Below are 22712 nucleotides of genomic sequence, written 5' to 3' on the forward strand. Positions count from 1 at the left end.
CTCATTACAGTATAGTATGTTGTAATGAGAATCATATGTTTATTTGTTCTACAATTAGCTGTTTACCAACTTGATTTCAGGGATGTGAAACAGCTGCAATCAAGCTGTTTACCAGCTTGATTTCATGGATGTAAAACAGCTGAAATTGAATGACCATGACAAAAATGAATTATGATAATTAATTACTAGATAATTAATTAACAAAATATTCAATCACAATTTATTGTGAAAATTAATTTTTAAATCATCAAGAAATATATTTTCTTCACGAATCATTATATTGATTATTTTTAACGAGAAAGAACAGTTGATATTTTATCAGATATACCAGTATTAGCTATCTTCTATAGAAGATACATTACATCAAGTTTTCAAGTCTTTTATTAGACCCTTGCGGAGCACGGGTTACCCGCTAGTCAATAATAAATTAATCCGTTCTTAATCCATAGTGCACAGAATATCTTCCACTCTCACCTAACCATACAAAACTTATCAAATTTAATATCAAACTACACACTGGATAAAAGAGCTGGAGCTAACAACGTTGAAACCCCACTACAATCTGGCTTAGGTCCAGCAACTACACACACACTGTAGTGAAATGAGCCTTCCCTTGCATCAATACAATCCAACCAAACATATCAGAGTTCCCCTTGCTTTCCTTGTGATCCCACCCCACCAATTCCCCCTATACAGCCGTCTTTTACTTCCTCACTCACAATACCCCCCTATACAACCGTCCTTTTCCTCCTGAATATCCCCCTTCCACCACCCAATAAATGAGAGGCCTAAACACATTGAGTTGTTGACTACTGGTGGAGTGTACTATAGGAAAGCGGACGACCAATCCGATATATTTTTAGCACTGTCGACTGACTGTTATTTATTTTTTGTTTCATGGAAGTGACTCTGTTAACGCGGCTATAGCTCTAGTCTGACGACTTCCAATCTATTGCAAACACTTCAGAGAGGAAATGCATGATTGCTAGATTCCAATTTTTGTTTCGTGCCAAGCGGAATTACCCTAAAATAACTAGAGAACCAGAACTAGAGAGAACTAGAGAACCAGAACTAGAGAACTAGAGTACTAGAGAGAACTAGAGAACTAGGGAGAACTAGAGAACTAGAGAGAACTAGAGAACTGAAGAACCACAGAACTGAGAACCACAGAGTATAGATTGTACATTCTACCGTATATAGTCTGTAGTATAAAATGCACATTCTATACTATCTGGTACCAAGTTCTTTTTGGGTAATTTTTGCAATATATTGCAAACACTTCAGAAAGGAAATGCAATCGATCCTAATTTCTGTTCCGTTCCAGGTTGTTTATAGATATTATAAGCAATGTATTTGGAACACTTCAGAAAGGAGATGCAATTGATTCTTATTTCTGTTCCGTTCCAAGTTCCTTTTGGATATATTATGAAATGTATTTGAAACACTACAGAAAGGAATGCAGTCGATTCTAATTTCTGTTCCGTTCCAAGTTCTTTTTGATATTTTATGCAATGTATTTGTAACACTTCAGAAAGGAAACGCAATCGATTCTAATTTCTGTTCCGTTCCAAGTTCTTTTTAATATTTTATGCAATGTATTTGAAACACTTCAGAAAGGAGATGCAATCGATTCTATTTCGATTCTGATGATTTCATTCCTGAACGACCCAGTCGGGGGTCCAGGGGGCGGAGCCCCCTGGCTAGACGGATATGGCGAGCGAAGCGAGCCTGACGGCTAGTCGTATATAACTGAGACCCGTAATCGTCCAACACTATTGTAACCAACTCAATCACTCACTCCTTCCTTGAAAGGTATCATCCCTCCTTGTTCATTAAGATATCCTTAAATATTCTTCCCCACTCCTTCCTATATCATCCATCCTTGTCCATCAATATCCTCATCCTTTGAATATTATTCAAATGAGCAACTGAAGAATGATTCCGAGGCCGAACAAGGATGATGGATGTGAGTGGAGACTGGCAGCCATCTTGGTTCCCGTATCGGGGGATTGCGAATGAATACGCTTAATTTACCACACGCCGGCAGCTAAATCAATAAAGCGTCTGTCAGAAAATATAGCGTCAGCAGAATGGAAATCAGAGAAAGGATTGGAAAACCTACATGAGAGTTTTCATCACATACGGTCTTCTCAACACAGCGTCTACAAGGAGCTAGTTTAAATAGTGATAGGCTAGCAGCCGACCTATCTATTTTATATTATAGTTATAAATAGACGACCTATCCTTCATATTCACGTTATAAAGCCAACATCTGATTAACATTGGTGTTGCTGTCCTACAGCTTTAAATGGGTTCCCAACCACTCTAGTAAGGTCCACGTTATAATGGCAGAATTTGATTAACATTGGTGTTTCTATCCTTGTTTATCATTCCACAAAGCTGATAGCGCTAACCTTTTTTACCTCCGCAATGTAGTCAGATCGTTTTTTAACAATGTAGAAATGTATTATTTAACAATTGAAAATTATTTTCTTGACGAATGAAATAAAATTTATTATTTCAAAAAAGAATAAACATTTAATATTACATCAGATATATCGGTATCAGTTATCTTCTATAGAAGTGCAAAGGCAGAGAATCGGCTACTATCTCTTCACTGCCACTATAACATGGACATCACTACAGTTTAGAAAATCTGGTGTAGCGCACTCACACAACTTTCCTTGCCGTTATGAAAATTGATCACCTGACGCTAGTGTTCTCGCGCATCCCAAGTCTACTATTCAAAGATATGAGACAGCTGGTGATAGGACAATAACACTGGAGACACACAAGGTCTGCTATCTCTTCGTAGTGAATGATTTAATAGAACCAACAGTTGCCAACAGTTTGCAATTTAATAATCACATTTTCTCGGATTTCAAAATTATTTTCAATTTTAGGTGAAGATGTTACTGGACATTAATTGCAGAGATTTTAATGCTCAATCTTTTCCACTTGAAATTTTTTGTTTAAATTGTATATGAAGGCTGCTAATTGAGAATCTAAAATCAAACTTTGCATAGATGGGGCAGAGCTCCTGAAATTTTTACAGATATAGGACTTGTTGCAGTTGATAGAGCTTATCAATGACTATTTCAGGTATGAATTTGATCAAAATCGTTGGAGCCGTTTTCGAGAAAATCGCGAAATTTCATTTCAGCCGCCACCTTGAATTGCATTTGATCGAAATTGTTCGTGTCGGATCATTTATAGTCTAAGGACCTTACGTTCCAAATTTCAAGTCATTCCGTTAACTGGGAGATGAGATATCGTGTACACAGACGCACATACACTCATACACACACACACACACACACACACACACACACACACACAAACAGACCAATACACAAAAATCACTTTTTCGGACTCAGGGGACCTTGAAACGTATAGAAATTTAGAAATTGGGGGTACCTTAATTTTTTCCGGAAAGCAATACTTTCCTTACCTATGGTAATAGGGCAAGGAAAGTAAAACCTATAAAACTAGCCTACCAGCTACAGTGATGTCCATGTTATAATGGCAGTGTTTGATTAACAATGGTATTGCTATCCTTGTCTATCATTCAACAAAGCGGATAGCGCTATCTCTTTCTCGCTGTTCTCTGTTGCCAGATCGTCTTTAGACAATGTAGAGTTGATAATTAATTAACAAAATATTTGATCTCAATTATTAACATTAATAATGAAATTATTGAGAAATATAATTTGCTCAATAAAATATAATTGATTATTTCAAAAGAGAATGAACAGTTAATATTACATCAATAAAGCTGTATCAGCTACCGTCTATACAAGGCCTTGACAAGACAGAGGATCGGCAACGTTGTTCTCCTATCTTTCTCCACTGTTATTATAACGTGGACTCACTATAGTTATGCAATACACTGCCTACCGATTGGACTATCATACTAACATAGTGTGATAACAATGTGTGTGTACATATAAGTGACAATATTTTTCTACCTTTACGTTTACAAGAAAACTATGTCTAGATGATAACTACCGAGAAAGAAAAAATTAACGAAGGAAGAAGAACAGATAGAGAGAGAGAGAGAGAGAGTGAGAGAAAGAGAGTGAGAGAGAGATTGATCGATTTTGCCATGAGAGAGAGAGAGTGAGTGAGAGTGATAGGGGGGAGAGAGAGAGTGAGTGAGAGTGATAGGGGGGGGAGAGAGAAAGAATATTCTTTAGAGACATCAATTCTTCCCATTCAACAAATACTGACAGTTTAGAGTGAATCTCAGTATAGTGAGGTCCACGTTATAATGGCAGTGAAGAAAGATAGAACATCAACGTTGCCGATCCTCTGTCTTGTCAATGCCTTCTATAGACGGTAGCTGATACAGGTTTATTGATACAGTTTTATTAAGCAATAAATCATATTTTTCAATAATTTCATAATGAATTTTCAGAATTAAGATGATATATTTTGTTAATTAATTATCAATTCTACATTGTTAACAGAAGATCTGGTAACAGAACAAAGCGAGAAAGAGATAGCGCTATCGGCTTTGTTGAATGATAGACAATGATAGCAATACCATTGCCAATCAAACACTGCCATTATAACATGGACCTCACTATACAATCAACTCGAAACTAAATTTCATCTATTTGAATGAAGAAGTAGTAGTGGCAATTTTTAATAATCGTTATCTTAATAAAGCAATTTTAATAAATCGTTATCTTAATAAAGCAATTTTAATAAAGGTATCAAGTATGATTTAATCACTATCACAATGACCGTAACTATTACACACTAATAAACTAAAAGAGTACCAAGCCATGATATTTATTTTATTTATTTATTCATTAACAATGCAAATGACACTAATGCAATAACATTATAGAAGATAAAATAATAAGGTAGTCCTTGTGCTATCTTTCTTCCAAATTTATAGGTGACAAACTCCAAGATTAGATTTCACATGTGCAATTTTTATAAAATATTAGTCCAAAATATACATAAATACTATAAATTTTGAATTTAGATGACTTGAATTAATAGATTGATAAGTTATATTCCACTCAATTACCACTTGAAACTAATACTATCGAGTTATTTTAAAAAATTTGGAACCATTGAAGAAACACAAACTTGTAAACTATAAATATGATCTCATAGCACATATCCTTTCAAATTCAGAGGGCAATGACTCATCCTTTTTGAAGCGAGAAAAAAAACGGTCGATAGTTCAGTAATCAGACAACATTCGGCTCAACATTACCCTAGATATCTAAATGGAAGTGTAGGGGAAGCACATGGGATGAGGGTGGAAAAAACGAAGAGAGGAGGAAGGTAGAAAAGAGAGAAAAATGAGTGAGAGAGAGACAGAGAGTAAGAGAGAGGATACAAGAGGGATTTGTAATAACAGAAAAGCCCTTTCATGATTTGTGTAATGACTGTTGGTCAGTATACTGTTTAGTTGTCGAGGAAGGAAAGAGAGGCGTTCACATTACGTAATCTACGAAAGAGGAAGAAGAGAAATAACAGAGAGAGAGAGTATGAGAGAGAGGGAAAATTGTTAAGTGCTGACAAATCCTCACTCACGAAAATGAGTTTGGAACAGATAAGAGTGTACTGGAATAGTATTCCTTAAGACATTCCACATCATAATCAGTCGCCCTCTAGCTAAATCACTCTTTTTTCAACTTTCACTGTTAGTGCAACTTGAAAATTATTTTTACAAAACAGATAGTCTAGTTTGAAGAAATATCGAAGGTTCATATTTCATATATATATACTAGTAGTTCTGTGAACAGTAGACCTCACGCAGTATTCTCATCCACAAGTACCTGATTGAAACTATAGACCTTATGGAAATACAGCAATAGACTGGCTTCTCCACACATCTGTGTAATCACTTGTTCATATTTCATAATATATACTAATCACTTGTCAGCTGATTTATGATGAATAATTCTATAGTCTAATTTTTACTCTAATATTGGCGTATGAAGGAGGCTCCTTCTTCCTTTTATATTACACTTGAAATGCAAAATTTCCAAAAACCTTGTATATACGTCGACGTGCAATTAAAAAAGGAACATACCTGTCAAATTTCATGAAAATCTATTACCGCGTTTCGCCGTAAATGCGCAACATATAAACATTTAAACATTAAGAGAAATGCCAAACCGTCGACTTGAATTTTAGACCTCACTTCGCTCGGTCAATTATGATTTTACAGTACTTTACTGTCTTCCTTCTTTTAGCCGAGTCAATTTCCATAATAATTTATGGAAGGTTAATATTTCAATAGTATTTCATTCAATTGTGCAGTATCTTTAGAATGATTGGAAAAACGAACACTAGACACTAAACTAACTCTGCAACTATCATAGGAAGTATGATTGGAAGAGTGAACTCTAGACTAGTTCTCCACAAAATTGAGATGGAATAAATACACTTGATTTTCCTAAATAATTATTGCATCAGAATTACGAATTTTGAAGAATAAGATTTCCCTTTCTCAGTAGTTGTGAAGATTATATTGTGGTGGTTATCCATACTGAATAAAAAGACTGGATATTGTCTTTTTTCTTCTTTATGTAGTGACGAAATAATTTTAAAAGTTTTTGTGTAGTTCAGAAGTTGATATTGTGGTAATTATTAGTTGATATTGTGGTAATTATTAGTTGATATTGTAGTAATTTTAAGTCTTCTTATTTAATTTAAAAAGGATACTCAGATTTATATTTTTATTTATAGACTAGATATTGTGTAACCACAGATTTATTAAAAAATCAGACTCCGGTTTCGGCTGTTACACCATTATCAATCTCTGGTAATCTAAAACTAAAGTGAAGAGCAACAGTATTTATACTAACAGGTAACGGCCGAGCACAGTTATTGGTGGAATCCGTGACCTATCAAGGTGAACGTTTGTCATTGGTCTAGACAAGCCCCTCCCCAATTAGCGGTTTATACAAACCATAGACTAGAGAAAACTACTTTCATCTCTGTTTGAACATTATAAAATGGTGATTCAAACAGCTAACACAGCAATTAAGATTAATATCGGGGCACCGAGCTTCGCTCGTTATTTTTATTTATTGATAAACAGAACACAATTCTCTAAAATGATAGTGTTCATATTCATGTCATCTTATGAATTTCGGGGATGCGATGTTTTGATTTATTCACATACTCACTTGCTCACTTTCTTTTTTACTATCCACAGCTGTTTCAGCCAAGGATGAACTGTCCTTTTAATCCAGCGAGTTTTCCCAAGGATGACACCATGCAATCGAATCTTTATATCATAAACCTACTATGTTCCAAATTTCGGGAAAATCGTTAGAGCCGTTTCGAGATCATTGAAATCGAGATCGTTGAACATAAATATATACCCATATAACCACATAACCAGATAAATATATACAGAAATTGCTCGCTTAATATAATAGGATCAAATAGTTACATATTACAAAATAAATAAACAAAATCGATATAAAAATGTTACAAAAACATGGCAAAACAATGGATTAAGAAAATACTGTAGCAAATTAATTACAAACTCATGACAGAACTAGATTGGTGGTGTATTGGTTGAAATGAATCTGAGCGTTAAAACTAACTTAACAGTGATATATTTAAAGTACCCTTTGAAATTAATCTAGTTTGTCTTATTAATTTCTCGTAAATTAAAGTAGCCCTGAGTTCATACATTTTAAGAAGAACAGTGGATTTATAGCCTACATATCTTAAAAGTATATATTCAATTTTTCTTTACGCAAGTTTTGCTATTCAGAGTCGCTTCTCGCATACCCCCCGCCATGGTTCCTTATATCTCCAGACATTCTCTCGCAAACCTCTGCATTCCATTTATTTTCAAACATTGGCCATCCATATTCAATATCTAGCCCTTTTATGCAATAAGATTTCAGTTGCAAATTATAATAAGAGTAAATGATTGGGAGTGATAAATTATCACAGTATATTTTAATTTGAATATTTTTCAAAAACTATATCAATCTCATAGTGGATATCTACCGTAATATGAGCAGAGTATAGAGAGAAATTTCACCTAAAAAATTCCCATCTACTACAGAAATCCCCTACAGGGAATTAATGCCTATAATGTCATCATAAACAACTATTATTAATTCAAGGTAATTAGTTTTGATAAGCACATGATAAACCCCCCCCCTAATTATTAATAGAAGTTAATTAGTTTTGATAAGCATGATAAGGTGTCATATTGACATACTAAAACCCACGATAATTCCATGATAGAGCATGCAACATGTCTCAATGGTTATGATTGTAACTTAGCCCATAAAATCCGCACTATCCCTCTCACGCAGAAAACATGTGGCTAGTTTTTATGATGCTGAATAAAAAATAAGCCCAGTAGAATATTTTATGAAGCAAGCCAGTGACTCGCTTGCAGATGGCTGAATTAGAGCTCACAGTTTTGTCTACTGCCGAAAAAATAATGTCCTTGAGCAGGTTTTACGAGCTTCCAGTGGTAAGATTATTGCCAAAACACTTTTTTTTGTTGTTGAAACATGTTTTTGTGTTGCTAAAACATATTTTTATGTAACCTAAACATGTTTCTGTATAGAAACTCGAACTCTACGAGTGTACAACTTTGGGCGCTCATAAAAATTTCAAAAAAAATCTAAGAAAGGAACAAATTACATGAATCTTATTGGAAATTTCTTTCTCTTTTCAATTATATCCTTAGTGCCGGTTGCACAAACACCGGTTATATTTTAATCGTGATTACTTCTACGAGAGCCAATCAGAGGAGCCGTCTTTTCAAAAAAGCCTTCTCTGATTGGTTTCTAGAAATTAATCACGGTTAAAATTTAACCGGATTTTGTGCAACTGGGCCTTGGAGTTACATTTTGATTGAAAGTTTTCTAGTTAATGACTTTTTTGAAAAATATCTATGTATCTTGAAAAGTAAGGTCGATATAAGATAATTTTACTGAACATTTTTTGTTGCAAATTTCATGTAGAGTCTATAGTCTTTGGCTGTTACACCTTTCGTGGGAAATTTAATCATTGATTAAATTTACTCCTTTCCATTTTAGTTAAATTTTGCAGTCAAGTATGTCCTTGTAGGATCCACTTCCAGACAGAGTCAATCTAGACCACTGGTCATAACTAGGGAGAGATGTATATATAGTGAGGTCCACGTTATAATGGCAGTGGATAAAGATAGAAAAATAGCGATACCGATTCTCTGAATTGATTAATTATATTTCTACACTGTCGAAAACATAATTGGCATCGTTTTGGACCTAGAAATGGATAGTACCACCGGCTTTGTCGAATGATAGACAAGGATAGCAAAACCAAAGTTGATCAAATACTGTCATTATAACATGGACCTCACTATAGAAGTAAATTGAGTGTGTAATTGAAGAATTTTTAAATGACACATAACCTAGCTACATTAGGACTGTTATATAAATTAGAATTGAAACAGTTTTGGGCGTTTTAGCCAGTGGTACTTTTCTGTAAGTTGAGTAATTCTGAATTATTGAATAAATAAAAATAAATAAATAAAGTATGAATAATAATAATATCGAGTGACCTGGCTGGCTCAGGTCTGGTGTCAGAGTTTTCAGGTCGCACCTGTTCAATTTCAGGGCCTCTGACATGACCTTGGCAGCCGGGATAGACGTATGAAGTAAAGAGTACCAAACATCAAATATACAGGAAATTGTTGAGAATAAGAATAAATTGAGATGATTTGAAAGATAATATAGTATTGGTCTCATATTATAGATATTCATCATTTTAATGAATTATTATTATTATTCAGCGTATGGCAAATACACAACAAATAGCCTATATAGCTCATGAGTCTCAAAAGCCTAGATATACACTGTATATTTCCAAATTCTTTGAGATGTGCAGTTTTCGGTCAGGAGAACATAAGTTTGTCTGACCGCCATCATTTGCTAATCCATTTAATACTCATTATTTTAATGAATAATTCTGTATCTTGAATCGATACTCTTGGGCGAAATGCCTGTCCTGTAGTTTTCCTTGATCATGTAATCTATAATATAATAGAAGATAAAACTGGCTTATACACGTACGGGATAGGAAATTCACGAATGACGCATCATCACGTCTCAACTACTCAACTGATTAACTTTAAAACTTTGCATATAGAATCTCAATTTCCCGAGGATTGTTATAAGCCTATTTTAAATTCTTCAAGATTCCAGTAGAGTTTTCAATTCGACCCTTACGGAGCACAGGTTTCCTGCTAGACTATAATATAATAAAGGAAAGAACTGGCTTATACACGAACGGGATACTGTAGGAAATTCACGAATGACGCATAATCACGTCTGAACTACTCACCTGATTAACTTGAAAGTTTGCATATAGATTCTTAATATACCAAGGATGGTTATCAGCCTATTTTAAATTCTTGAAGATTTCAGTACGTCGAATTTTCAGTTTGTCAAGTTCTCAATTAGACCCTTGCGGAGCACAGGTTTCCTGCTAGACTATAATATAATAAAGGAAAGAACTGGCACGGAAAGAACACGTAGGGGATAAGAAATTCACGAATGACGCATCATCACGTCTGAACTACTCAAGTCATTGGCTTAAAACTTAGCATAATATATATTCTTAATTTACCATGGATGGTTATCTACCTATTTTAAATTCTTCCAGATTTCAGTAGGTCAAGTTTTCAGTCTGTCAAGTTTCCAATTACACCCTTGCGGAGCACGGGTCATTTGCTAGTTAAGAATAAAAATGGAGATGAATGAAGATACGAGAAACATTATTAGTTTCATATTATAAATATTCATTATTTCAATGGATTATTGTGTATCTAGAATCAATATTCTTGATCGTAGTTCCATTTGTCTCTCTTGATCATGTAATAAATAAATTGAATTGATAAATGAATGGATTATTCTGAAATAACTCACCCAGAGAGAGACAGAAGACGACAGCCGTCAGCATGTTAGACAAGGACAGCAGATGCTGCTGTCCCATGATGGAGAATTTAACAGACACTTTTACACAGGGGAAGACTTCATACACAACAACACTGAAACACCACTGAACACCACCGAACACCAGCACTCGCACACGCGCACTGCTCACACACACACCACACACCACTGTGTGGTACACCACACCACACTAGCACTGCCCACACCTGCAAAACAAAATACGAAATTCATTAAAAAGTGAACAATAGAAATCGATTGAAAACAATTTAAACACACAAAGCATTTATTGAAAAGTGAGCACTACAAATCAATTAAAAACAACACACCAAACGACATAATTGAAAAGTGAACATGGAAGATCTACCAAGAACCATGAGAATCAACAGCAAATAGAAGAAAACGTATTGACAAGATTTGTGTACAAAATATCTATCAAACGAACATATAGTTTACCGAGCGAAGTGAGGTCTAAGATTCAAGTCGACGGTTCGGCATTTCTCTTAATGTTTAAATGTTTGAATGTTAAAATGTTTATATGTTGCGCGTTTACGGCGAATCGCGGTAATAGATTTTCATGAAATTTGACAGGTATGTTCCTTTTTTAATTGCGCGTCGACGTATATACAAGGATTTGGAAATTTTGCATTTCAAGGATGATATAAAAGGAAAAAGGAGCCTCCTTCATACGCCAATATTAAGAGTAAAAATCATACTATAGAATTATTCATCATAAATCAGCTGACAAGTGATTACATAGATGTGTGGAGAAGACAGTCTATTGCTGTATTTCCATAAGGTCTATAGTTTCAATCAGGTACTTGTGGATGAGAATACTGCGTGAGTTCTACTGTTCTACTGACAGAACTACTAGTTAGAGGTAATGAATAATTGAAAGCAAAAGAAATACAGTAGAGTAGGACACCGGTTATCCGGACTTTCGCTGGATGATATAAAAATTGAAATCCCCTAAAAAACCTAACCTATTCTGTATTTCAAGCAGCTAATTGGGGCGCCGCAATAAAGATGCAGTACAATATTCTGATAAATGAAATATTCAAGTTACTGTACCTAATTGGATTACACAACATGGCATCTATTTGAACTAAAATGTGAATAAAATACGAGTTTATATTACATACAACTCATTCTACTTAGTACTGCAGGTCTAAAGCAAAACCTAAATTACGTCTGGACTCTAGAGCTGGGGTAGAATCGAGTTAAATCCGGATTATCAGTTATCTGGATACTGTCATGCATTAATTATTAGTCTGGATAATCGGTGATCAAGAATTTTGACTATTTTCACACAAAAGATCTATCAATACATGAAAATTTTGATGAGAATTGAATAGAAGAGACAAATAAAAAGACTTAAATAGAAGAGACTTTATTCAAAGTGCGGTGATTGGCTATAATTTGGTATTTTAATCATTCTAAATTCAAAATTTCTAGCTCATATATATTTTCGGACAGAACTTTGAACTTTAACACTTTCCTCAGTAAGAACATAACCTATTTTTTCGGACATTTTATTATTTATAAAAATTTGGGAACAGAATAGTTTTGGGCTATGCCTGTTATTCTATCCCGATCATATTCATATGATTTGTAATTATATCAATAAATAAATAAATAAATAAATGAATAAATAAATAAATAAAACTAATATCAATAATCTTCACATAAGAGATATTCCAAAAATTGGAAACTGTAATCTGTAATGAGTGCTGAATGAAAAGGAAAGATCGAAAAAGTTTTATTAATCTTGATCTTTATATTTTTTATAGTAAAGTGATACTTTTTGTAATTTCTAAAATCTGGTCTGTAGTCAGAAAGTAATAAACCAAAATGAAAAGAGTTTTCGGAGACTTTCTGAAACCTGTCAGCATTGATTAAATGGGAAGCATCAACGTTTTCCATTAGTAATACTGACAGTACAAAGCGAATCTCACTGAAGCTATATACTGTACAATGTGAAATGTTGCCTTGCAAAGTAAAACCATAACTTAATTACCAGACGTTCACCCTGAATTTTCACAAAGGGAGTAAAATGTGGATGTCAAGTAAATTGAATTTTCTGAAAATTAAAGGTTTTGAGGCTAGAAATTTACTTCAGGGTTGTGTTTAGAGGGAAAAAAAGAAATTATTGATTTTATATACTGGTCATGAAATTAAATTTTCTTTTAAGGGCTACTGAAATTGATTAAGACAATAAAAAATGATCAATTACCCTTTATTTCATCACAACACGACTATAGTGAGGTCCAAGTGTTTGATTAGCAATGGAATTCCTTGTCTATCATTCAACAAAGCAGATAGCGCTATCTCTTTCTCGCTTTGCTCTGTTGCCAGATCGTCTTTTAACACTGTAGAATTTATAATTAATTAACAAAATATTTCATCTTAATTATGGAAATTCATTATGAAATTATTGAAAAATAAAAATTTCTTGCTTAATAAAATATAATTGATAAAATGAGTAGAAGTGATGGTGATGTTGTGAAATCTCTCCATAAAAAGAAAACAAAGATATTGTCGAATTTCACTAAAAATTTATTAAAAACTTTAAACAGAACCATGGTTTCACGTAGTTAACCAACGCATCATCAGCTACGTTGCGTTGGTTAACTACGTGAAACCATGGTTCTGTTTTAAAGTTTTTAATAAATTTTTAGTGAAATTCGACAATATCTTTGTTTTCTTATTAAAATATAATTGATTATTTAAAACGAGAATGAACAGTTAATATTACATCAATAAACCTGTATCAGCTACCGTCTATAGAACGCATTGACAAGACAGAGGTTCGGCAACATTGTTCTCCTATCTTTCTCCACTGCCATTATAACGTGTACCTCACTACAGTTTCAACTCCTTAAGAGCCATTTTCAAGTGTACGTAAAATGTAAACAATATTATTCCGAGTTATAAGCATTTTATCAATCTCGACAACCTCTCAACACAAATCTAATCCTCTCGTTCAATTAAACAAGAGTTTAACAACTCTCTTGCTATTACCCAAATAGCAAGCTATGCATGCTACCATGAAACATAATTTTTCGATACTGAGTCTGGAAGGGGAGCAACAAATTCCCCCTTGGTGATCTTTGTGGGATCGCTATTCAATTCGGAAGGAAATCGACTGGAAACATAATTACTTTGACACCCTGTAACATGCATCTCTTTTCTACAGAGTTCAGGATTCAATGAATTCCAGGATTTAATGAATGAATAACTTTCATCCATACGAGATTTACAACTGGGGGGTCTGCTTTTTAACGAATACTCGAGTTTCAATTCAATTCAATTCTTTATCGCCAAAATTTTAACAACAAGGACGTAGTGAAAATGAGCCACTACATAATAGGTATCATGTAAGATAATATCAATTGAGGAATTTGATAATATTACACCCGTTAATCCTCCAATAGTAAAAAGTAAAATGAATCCTAATGATCAAATTATTTGAGGGGAAAAGTTCATTTTGGAACCATAACAAATCAAAGGTTAATAAATCAAACACTTATCACAAGAAAATAGAATATAAATAAAGTAATTTACACAGTTCAATACTACAATGTAGGCTACTGAGTGTGTATCTTTTTTATAATAAGAGAGAGTAGGGTTGTGTTTGTTCGCATCAAAACATGTCAACTTGTGGATTGCATACCGGAAAAACGGGGGAGGTATTTAGATCTTCAGATTTTGCACATAGATTCTAAAAATATCAATCTCGTGTACCTCGAATCCCGAATTTCAATTTTCCTTCTAGATTTTTCAGAATTAATGTTGAATTTTAATTCATGGAAAATGAATACATACCATATGTTAATATAGAATTATAAACTAGAGAGACTACCTCTTCGAAACAGATTGTTAAAATTGGTAACTAAATTAATAACTAGTCCAATTTTGTCAGGTTGGTACGAAGTTGAGGAAGGTTGCTGAACAAGATTTGAGTTATGTCACTTTATTATGTTGGTACCCAAGTTGAAGAACATATCTATACTATAATCACAGAGGAAAGAAGCACTACTGTATACTTATTCCGTGCTATAATGAAGGAAAGAACTGGCTTATACACATACGGGATAGGAAAATTATGTTTGACGCATCATCACATCTAAACTACTGGACTGAAATAAACTTTAAATTTTGCAAATATTTTATTAATTAACTGAGGATGGTTCTATGTATACTTTAAACTCTTCAACATTCCACTCAGTCAGGTTTTCGGTATGTCAAGTTTCAAAATAGACCCTTGCGGAGCACGGGTTACCTGCTAGTATTAGCAATAAATATGGACATAAAATCAGGGAATATTAAATTTTCTTGAGCAATTAATGAATAACCCTGTAATACGATTGAATGGAAATGGAAAAATGGCTACAACAAAAGAATTAAAAGGATTTTGGAGGGGCACTATTTCAATTTACAATTATTAAAAAAAGCTGCTCAATTTGATATTCACTTGAAATTATATTAGCACAACAATATAATACAATAATACTTATTAATGAGAATAGGCCTGATAAGCAGAGTAATATTTGGATGGATGATTTTCAGTCTCGTTGATTCAAATACGTGATTTAGTGAAGTGACTCTATCATTATGAATGAATTATCAACTATAAAATCACTTTCATTTCTATAAGAATGGTAATAAAGTAAAAAAGTCTAAAGAGAGCATTCCATCTAAATTTATAGAACATCCTAATACGTTTTATAAAATATATTGTAGAATGAGTTTTGTTCCAATAGGATTATGCCTGGAAACCATTGTAATATATCGTGATAATTAATGTAAACATGCACAAACATTAATACCTCATCAAGTTAAGGAAACATAATCATGAACACATCAAGCATATAGAGTGATCCGTGGTCTAGTGGATAGAGTGCTTGCGTAGCAGCATAGAGATCCCGGGTTCAAACCCTCTCAATACCAAAAGTTTTTTAACCAGATCACTCCCGTGTTATCGGATGGGCACGTTAAATTGTCGGTCCCGGCTGAAGTATGACAGTCGTAAGGCCCTTTGACGGCTTAAATTATATTCAGGCGGTGGGACCTTCCCGCAAGGGACTCCCCACCAACAAAAGCCATACGAATTTACTTTTTATCAAGCATATATAGGATATTTTTACAGGAAGGTTTAATTGTCCATTCCATATGAGAGGAAGGAAACAAAGAAATAGAAATTAAGGTGATTGAGGAATTTATCCTTCCTTACTATTGCGACCTTGCAGGTCTGAGTTGGCTGAGTTTTACATCCTCAATTACGGCACTATATTCATATAAGTTGAGGCAAGCCAACCTCATATATATGTGCGTAAATGCATTCAGTCGTCCTTTATGGAAAAATCTAAGTTATTTATTTATCGTCCACTTTATTGGGGCCAATTGCATACAAAATTGCATAATATATTTTTTTGGAATATATCTCCTCATTTCCATTTTCATATTGAATTTAGCAGGAAAATATTTAGATAGGTTCACGTTTAGAATCATATGATGAAAGGTAGCCCTTGAGAACAGCTCCTCAATCTTAACAGTTATGATTTAAAAAATCACTTTTCGATGTTTCGGAACCTACCTAGATCCGTGCGTAAATTCATCTGATCTCTCATAATAAACCCTTGCACAAGCACAAGCCTTGGGGTTGATGTAGGTATAAACCTCATAAATAAACAAATGAATTAAAAACTGAATAATCTAGAAATACTTGAATGTTTAGTAACGTAGTGAGTTTTTTATGTTACGGATGAGTAAAGAAATAAGGTTTGCATCATTATCATGGTAAAATTCAGGCAAATACTGAAATATAACAGATATCTGATTTGTATATTCAGATTGATGATTTAGTGTATAAATTAAAATGGACATAACCTACATAGTATTCGGACAATTCAAGACAAACTAAGGAAATTGAAGAAGTTTTGGGCAATAGCCTGTTTTTTCTTTTCAGACTACTGTATTGTTTACTCTATCAAATAAATAAATAAATAACTGGCAGATATGAAATACAAGATACTCAGGAACAAATAACATAATATGGTCTTGGAATAATAATATGGGCTATAGTGAGGTTCACGTTATAATGGCAGTGGAGAAAGATAGGAGAACAATGTTTCCGATTCTCTGCCTTGCAACTGCCTTCTATAGAGGATAGCTGATACCGGTATATGTGAAGTATAATATCATAGAGGAACAATAGCGTATTGTTCCTATTATTATATATATTACTAGGAGTTCTGTGAACAGTAGACCTCACGCAGGTCTACATTTTCTATTCTCATCCACAAGTACCTGATTGAAATATAGACCTTATGGAAATACAGCAATAGACTGGCTTCTCCACACATCTGTGTAATCACTTGTCAGCTGATTTATGATGAATAATTCTGTATAGTCTGATTTTTACTCTAATATTGGCGTATGAAGGAGGCTCATTTTTTCTTTTATATTATCCTTGAAATATAAAATTTCCAAAAACCTTGTATATACGTCGACGCGCAATTAAAAAGTCAAATTTCATCAAAATCTATTACCGCGTTTCGCCGTAAATGCACAACATATAAACATTTAAACAAGAAATGCCAAACCGTCGACTTGAATCTTAGACCTCACTTCGCTCGGTCAATTATTATTGTATTATGCTATTGACTCTCTATGATAATATTAACTGTTCATTCTTGTTTAAGATTATCAATTATATTCATTAATTATAATTTTTCTACATTGTTAACAAACGATCTGGCAAAGTTGCGGACCTAGAAAAAGATAGAGCTATCAGTTTTGTTGAATGATAGACAAGGATAGCAATATCATTGCTAATCAAACACTGCCATTATAACGTCGACCTCAATCTAGTCGTGTTGTGAAAAAATAAGGGGTACTTGATCATTCTTCATTGTGTTAATTAATTTCAGTAGCCCTTAAAAGGAAAGTGACAGTTATGTTACTTTTGTTAATCAAATACTGCCATTATAACGTGGACGTAGCCTATAGGAATACAGGCAGATATAGCAGATACTTTGGAAAAAATACATGTAACCCTAAAAAAAACCAAGAAAAAATCTGACAACGTGAGAAACTTTGAATTCAGCTTTCGTTTTCTTCTCAAATATATTTCTAAGAAGTGAATGGTGTACTAGTATACAGTAGCAAAGCAGTGATTATAGTAATTTATCTCTACTAATAACCCAAACTAGACTGACCATAGCTGTAGGGTACGCATCCCAACACAACCTTTCATTTCAACCTCTAATTATCAGGTAGAATTCTATTTTTAACCAGAATCATGCCAACTCTATACAATACTTCAACTTCTGAGACGTCTAACTCATGAAACGTCTATCACATCTCTGTACCTTATTTGAGGTGTAATGATGGAAATTATTGTTGGTCTCTAATGGTGTAGTTAAATTATTACACAAGCTACTCATAGGAGAAGATGATTTATTCTTTAAGAAAAATTAACTGAGAAGTACTAATACTAGTAGTAGTTCTGTGAACAGTATACCTCACGCAGTTTTCTCATCCACAAGTACCTGATTGAAACTATAGACCTTATGGGAATACAGCAATAGACTGGCTTCTCCACACATCTGTGTAATCACTTGTCAGCTGATTTATGATGAATAATTCTATAGTCTGATTTTTACTCTAATATTGGTGTATGAAAGAGGCTCCTTTTTCCTTTTATATTATCCTTGAAATGTAAAATTTCCAAAAACATTGTATATACGTCGACGTGCAATTAAAAAAGGAACATACCTGTCAAATTTCATAAAAATCTATTACCGCGTTTCATCGTAAATGCGCAACATATAAACATTCAAACATTTGAACATTAAGAGAAATGCCAAACCGTCGACTTGAATCTTAGACCTCACTTCGCTCGGTCAACTAACTTACAGTACGAGCTACTGGATAAATACTAGATACTAATACAAGCTAAGTTTATGTGAGATAATCATATTTTAATAAATAATTCATTTTTACTGTTGACATTTTTCAAATTGTATTTTTTGATTTTTATTCGAAAGATTGTTAACCAAGCTTTTCGGGATCATTATACAGATAGTAATTTTTCAAAGTATTCCGATTAGGATACTATCAAGCTCCCTAAATGGAACAATGTCTGAGAAACCCCGTTTGTATCATTTTTAATTTTTGCGATACGAGCGCCTAGAATTAAAATCTTGGAGGAGATCCATTGCCGATTTGGGAGCAGATAGATTCATGAAAATTTCAGGATACATTCTCCAAGATATGTCTACCTCATGACATAATATTTGATTTCTCAAAATTCAGTATTAATTCTAGTGGAAATTTATTCAATTTTGAAAAAATATCTCAGAATAACTTGAATGGACTGATTTTCCAAAAATTGAATAAATTTCTCTATACTATGCTACACAATAAAATAAACGCTGAAAATCAGCGGGGCTGCCACCAAGCGGTCACCCATCCAACTCGGATGCCGGACGGTCGTTACATATCATTGAGAATCGTGATAAATTTGATAGTAGAACTGATGAAAAAAGTCACCCGTACTACGAGTGTACTGAGCGCTCGTTGCTAACATTATCTACGTGACTTCGATTATATCTATATATATAAAAGCGAAATGGCACTCACTCACTCACTCACTCACTCACTCACACGCATAACTAAAAATCTACTGGACCAAAAACGTTCAAATTTGGTAGGTATGTTCAGTTGGCCCTTTAGAGGCGCACTAAGAAATCTTTTGGCAATATTTTAACTCTAAGGGTTGTTTTTAAGGGTTTAAAGTTCGTCTTTTAGCATGTATATTCTTCTTCTCCCAATCTCTTAAATTAGAATTGAAATTTCCATATCATATGTTACTATAGAACTATAATCTAGATAGAGTACCTCTTCGAAACAGTTGTTAACTGGCAACTAAATTAATAATTTTGTCAGGTTGGCATTAAGTTGAGTTGATTTTGTTAGGTTGGCACCAAGTTGAAGATTTAAATGCATTTATCGCGGAAAAATTAACTGGGAATATTATATTACTAGCCGTCAGGCTCGCTTCGCTCGCCATATCCGTTTAGCCAGACGTTTAGTCTGGACCCCCGACTGGATTGTCCTAATATAATATGATAAAAATGAAAAATGCAGGCGAGCGAAGCGAGCCTGCTGATCTCATTCTTGGACGATCCTGTCGGGGGTCCAGGGGGGCGGAGCCCCCTGGCTAGATGGATATGGCGAGCGAAGCGAGCCTGACGGCTAGTAGAATTATAAAAATCTATTCAAATTATTTTATAAATTTTATTCAATAAAAATGAAGTTTTTACAGTGTGACTGGTCTCTTATATATGAAAGTCTCTTTTCATTCGAATCTTTACTGTTTTCATTTTTTACAGTAAATTTATTTAAGGTATTACTTCATTCATGATTCATCTATTCACTTGATAAAACACAAATCAATAATCTTATAAATTTCAATCTATTATTTCATTTATGAATCATCTATGCACTTGATAATAAACAACTCAATTATCTTCTAATTTTCAACAAGATTGAATTCATTGTGTTCATGTTCTAAATTTATTGTAAATAAAATGTCCGGAAGACATCCTAGTTTTGACCACCGGCTGTAGGCCTATTCGTGTGTAATTCAATGGACCGAATTTGAAGAACAATGGTGACAAATTTCGGTCAGACACAAAGAAAGGATCGGAGACAAAGAGAGACAATAGAGAGAATTGAAAGGGTCGTTCCTTTTCTTCATCGAACACCTGGCACTGACTAAACATCATTCTTTCACAAAATCTTGAACGTTCCAGACTGCTGGACTTGTCTAGATTCCAGAAACCCTAAATATAAAAACTATAAAATTATAAAGTAGAATCGAATTAAATAAAATTTACAATCTAAAAAATAGGCTATTATTAGGCTACGGTATAGTTGTAATTATTACTGAATAAAAACCGGCTTTCTGACTACAAAATTGTACATCTATTGGATTAGATCAGACAAAAAGTGCTTACAAAATTTCAATCTAAAAGCTAAGAAAAGAAAATACAGTAGTTAGTTATAATGTTTATACAATTGATCGATCACTCACATATCTCAAGAGAATTGAAGTTCAGAGAATAAGCCCATTTTAATTTATAAATAAGCTCACAAAAAGTAAGCTAAACCAAATAACGCTAGATGAGATTAGGTACTTCCTTGAATGAATATCAACATTACTTTGAATGGGTCACTACTCAGGTCAAAACGGCTCATTCATCATTCACAGCTAATTGACCTAATTGATGAATGAAGAACAGAAAAATCAAACAGCCTTGTGGGTCTCAATTCATTGATAGTACGTAAGCCTAACTTATATTTCAAAGCACAAGAAACAAGAAATCAAATTGGTATGAGAAACAATTACAGTATACCAAAAAACCATACAACAAGAATCATGAGGATGGAAAATCAAATATGGACTGATAAAATACAATAAATAGTATTACATAATTGTAATTTATTAGGGTCTAAAAAATGTACAATGATATTTCAGTACGGTACCTCTATGTTGCATTGAGAAAATTAATACAATATTTATTTGCTCAAAAGATAGTCATTCAAGGTACTCTTGGGAAAATTATGTGTTCGCTGAAAATTGTAATAATAATATTAAAATTTGGGGTGCTTATGGGAAATAAATTCAAATCAAAATCATAAAGAAAATGATACGGTAATATAAATAAAAATCTTATCACAATATTGAGGCCTACTAAGGTACCGTACTTTGATAATGAATGAGGATCTACATATTTTATTAAAAAATGATTTCGTAAAAATCTGATTTTTATCATTTTACTCTCCCATTGAGTCATTCTTTGTTATTAACGTCCATGCTTGACGAGGATTGTGTAATCACTGTTATCACAATACCGGTACCTTCAGACGTTGTTAAAAGGGGAACATGTTTCAAAAAAGTCCTATAATATTCAAATAATACGAATACTAGGCTGAAATAGAGGAATGAATGGTTATAATATTGTGTTGATTGAATATTTTCAACAGAATATCTCTCACAACAACGAGCAATTCTGTGAATCCTAACCGTTGAACAGCAGATTGGAGACTGGAAATAGATATTAGCCTTCCAGTTCTGTTGAAAGTAGGAAAATAGGTAGAGTTTCACGTGAGATTTGTATTGATTTATCTCAGAAGAGTGATTGAGATGCAGTATGGACCCTACCAGGACATTCATCTGGCCGTTATTATCATCATGAGAGGCTGTGTGTCAGTGTGTGGGACTCAGAAAACGTAAACAAATGATCTGAAAGGGCGCTGAGCTAGGGGTTTGATTGAATTGCTTGCACAGTACTCACCAGATAGTGGTAGTCCAATTGATTTCAATCACTATTTCACACCGAAAAACCCGCACAATTTGTTGTACACAATTTTAGAAACTGTAGAACGGCACACGACGCGAAATACACTGGATACTGGAGCTAGCAGAACGGTCTGCCTTCACTACACAGTACTAGAGATGTGTCGTTCGGTCATGACCCGTTCGAATTGAACGGGTCATTAAGGTGAACGAGTGATCCGGATCACATTTATTCAAAAAACCCGTTCATTTGACCCGTTCATCAACTGGGGTAAAACCCCTGTTTTTACTGTCTTTACACATCAACACTGTGGTGAACCTTTTTTTTTTTTTTTTGCTTGTTTATAGGAAAGCTATAGAAAAATATCAACCGTTCAATTGAACGGGTCTTTTTGAAC

At 33.8% G+C, this 22712-nt stretch overlaps 1 protein-coding gene across 36 annotated transcripts in view; it reads right to left on the bottom strand.

Annotated features, from left to right (window-relative positions):
- LOC111045692 (Down syndrome cell adhesion molecule-like protein Dscam2) overlaps positions 1-22462 on the bottom strand; it is a 460637-nt gene extending 438175 nt beyond the window's left edge. For all 36 annotated transcript variants that reach the window (XM_039427609.1, XM_039427616.1, XM_039427618.1 and 33 more), the window contains exons 1-2: positions 22313-22462; positions 10923-11155 (exon numbers count right to left, since the gene is read on the bottom strand). In XM_039427609.1, coding sequence (XP_039283543.1) covers positions 10923-10989 — 67 coding nt within the window. In that variant the 5' untranslated portion in view covers positions 10990-11155; positions 22313-22462. The remainder of the gene's footprint in view (positions 1-10922; positions 11156-22312) is intronic.
- Between the last annotated feature and the right edge of the window lie 250 nt (positions 22463-22712).

This window comes from Nilaparvata lugens, chromosome 5 (assembly GCF_014356525.2).
Source record: "Nilaparvata lugens isolate BPH chromosome 5, ASM1435652v1, whole genome shotgun sequence".
In the NCBI taxonomy this organism is placed as follows: Eukaryota; Metazoa; Arthropoda; class Insecta; order Hemiptera; family Delphacidae; genus Nilaparvata; species Nilaparvata lugens.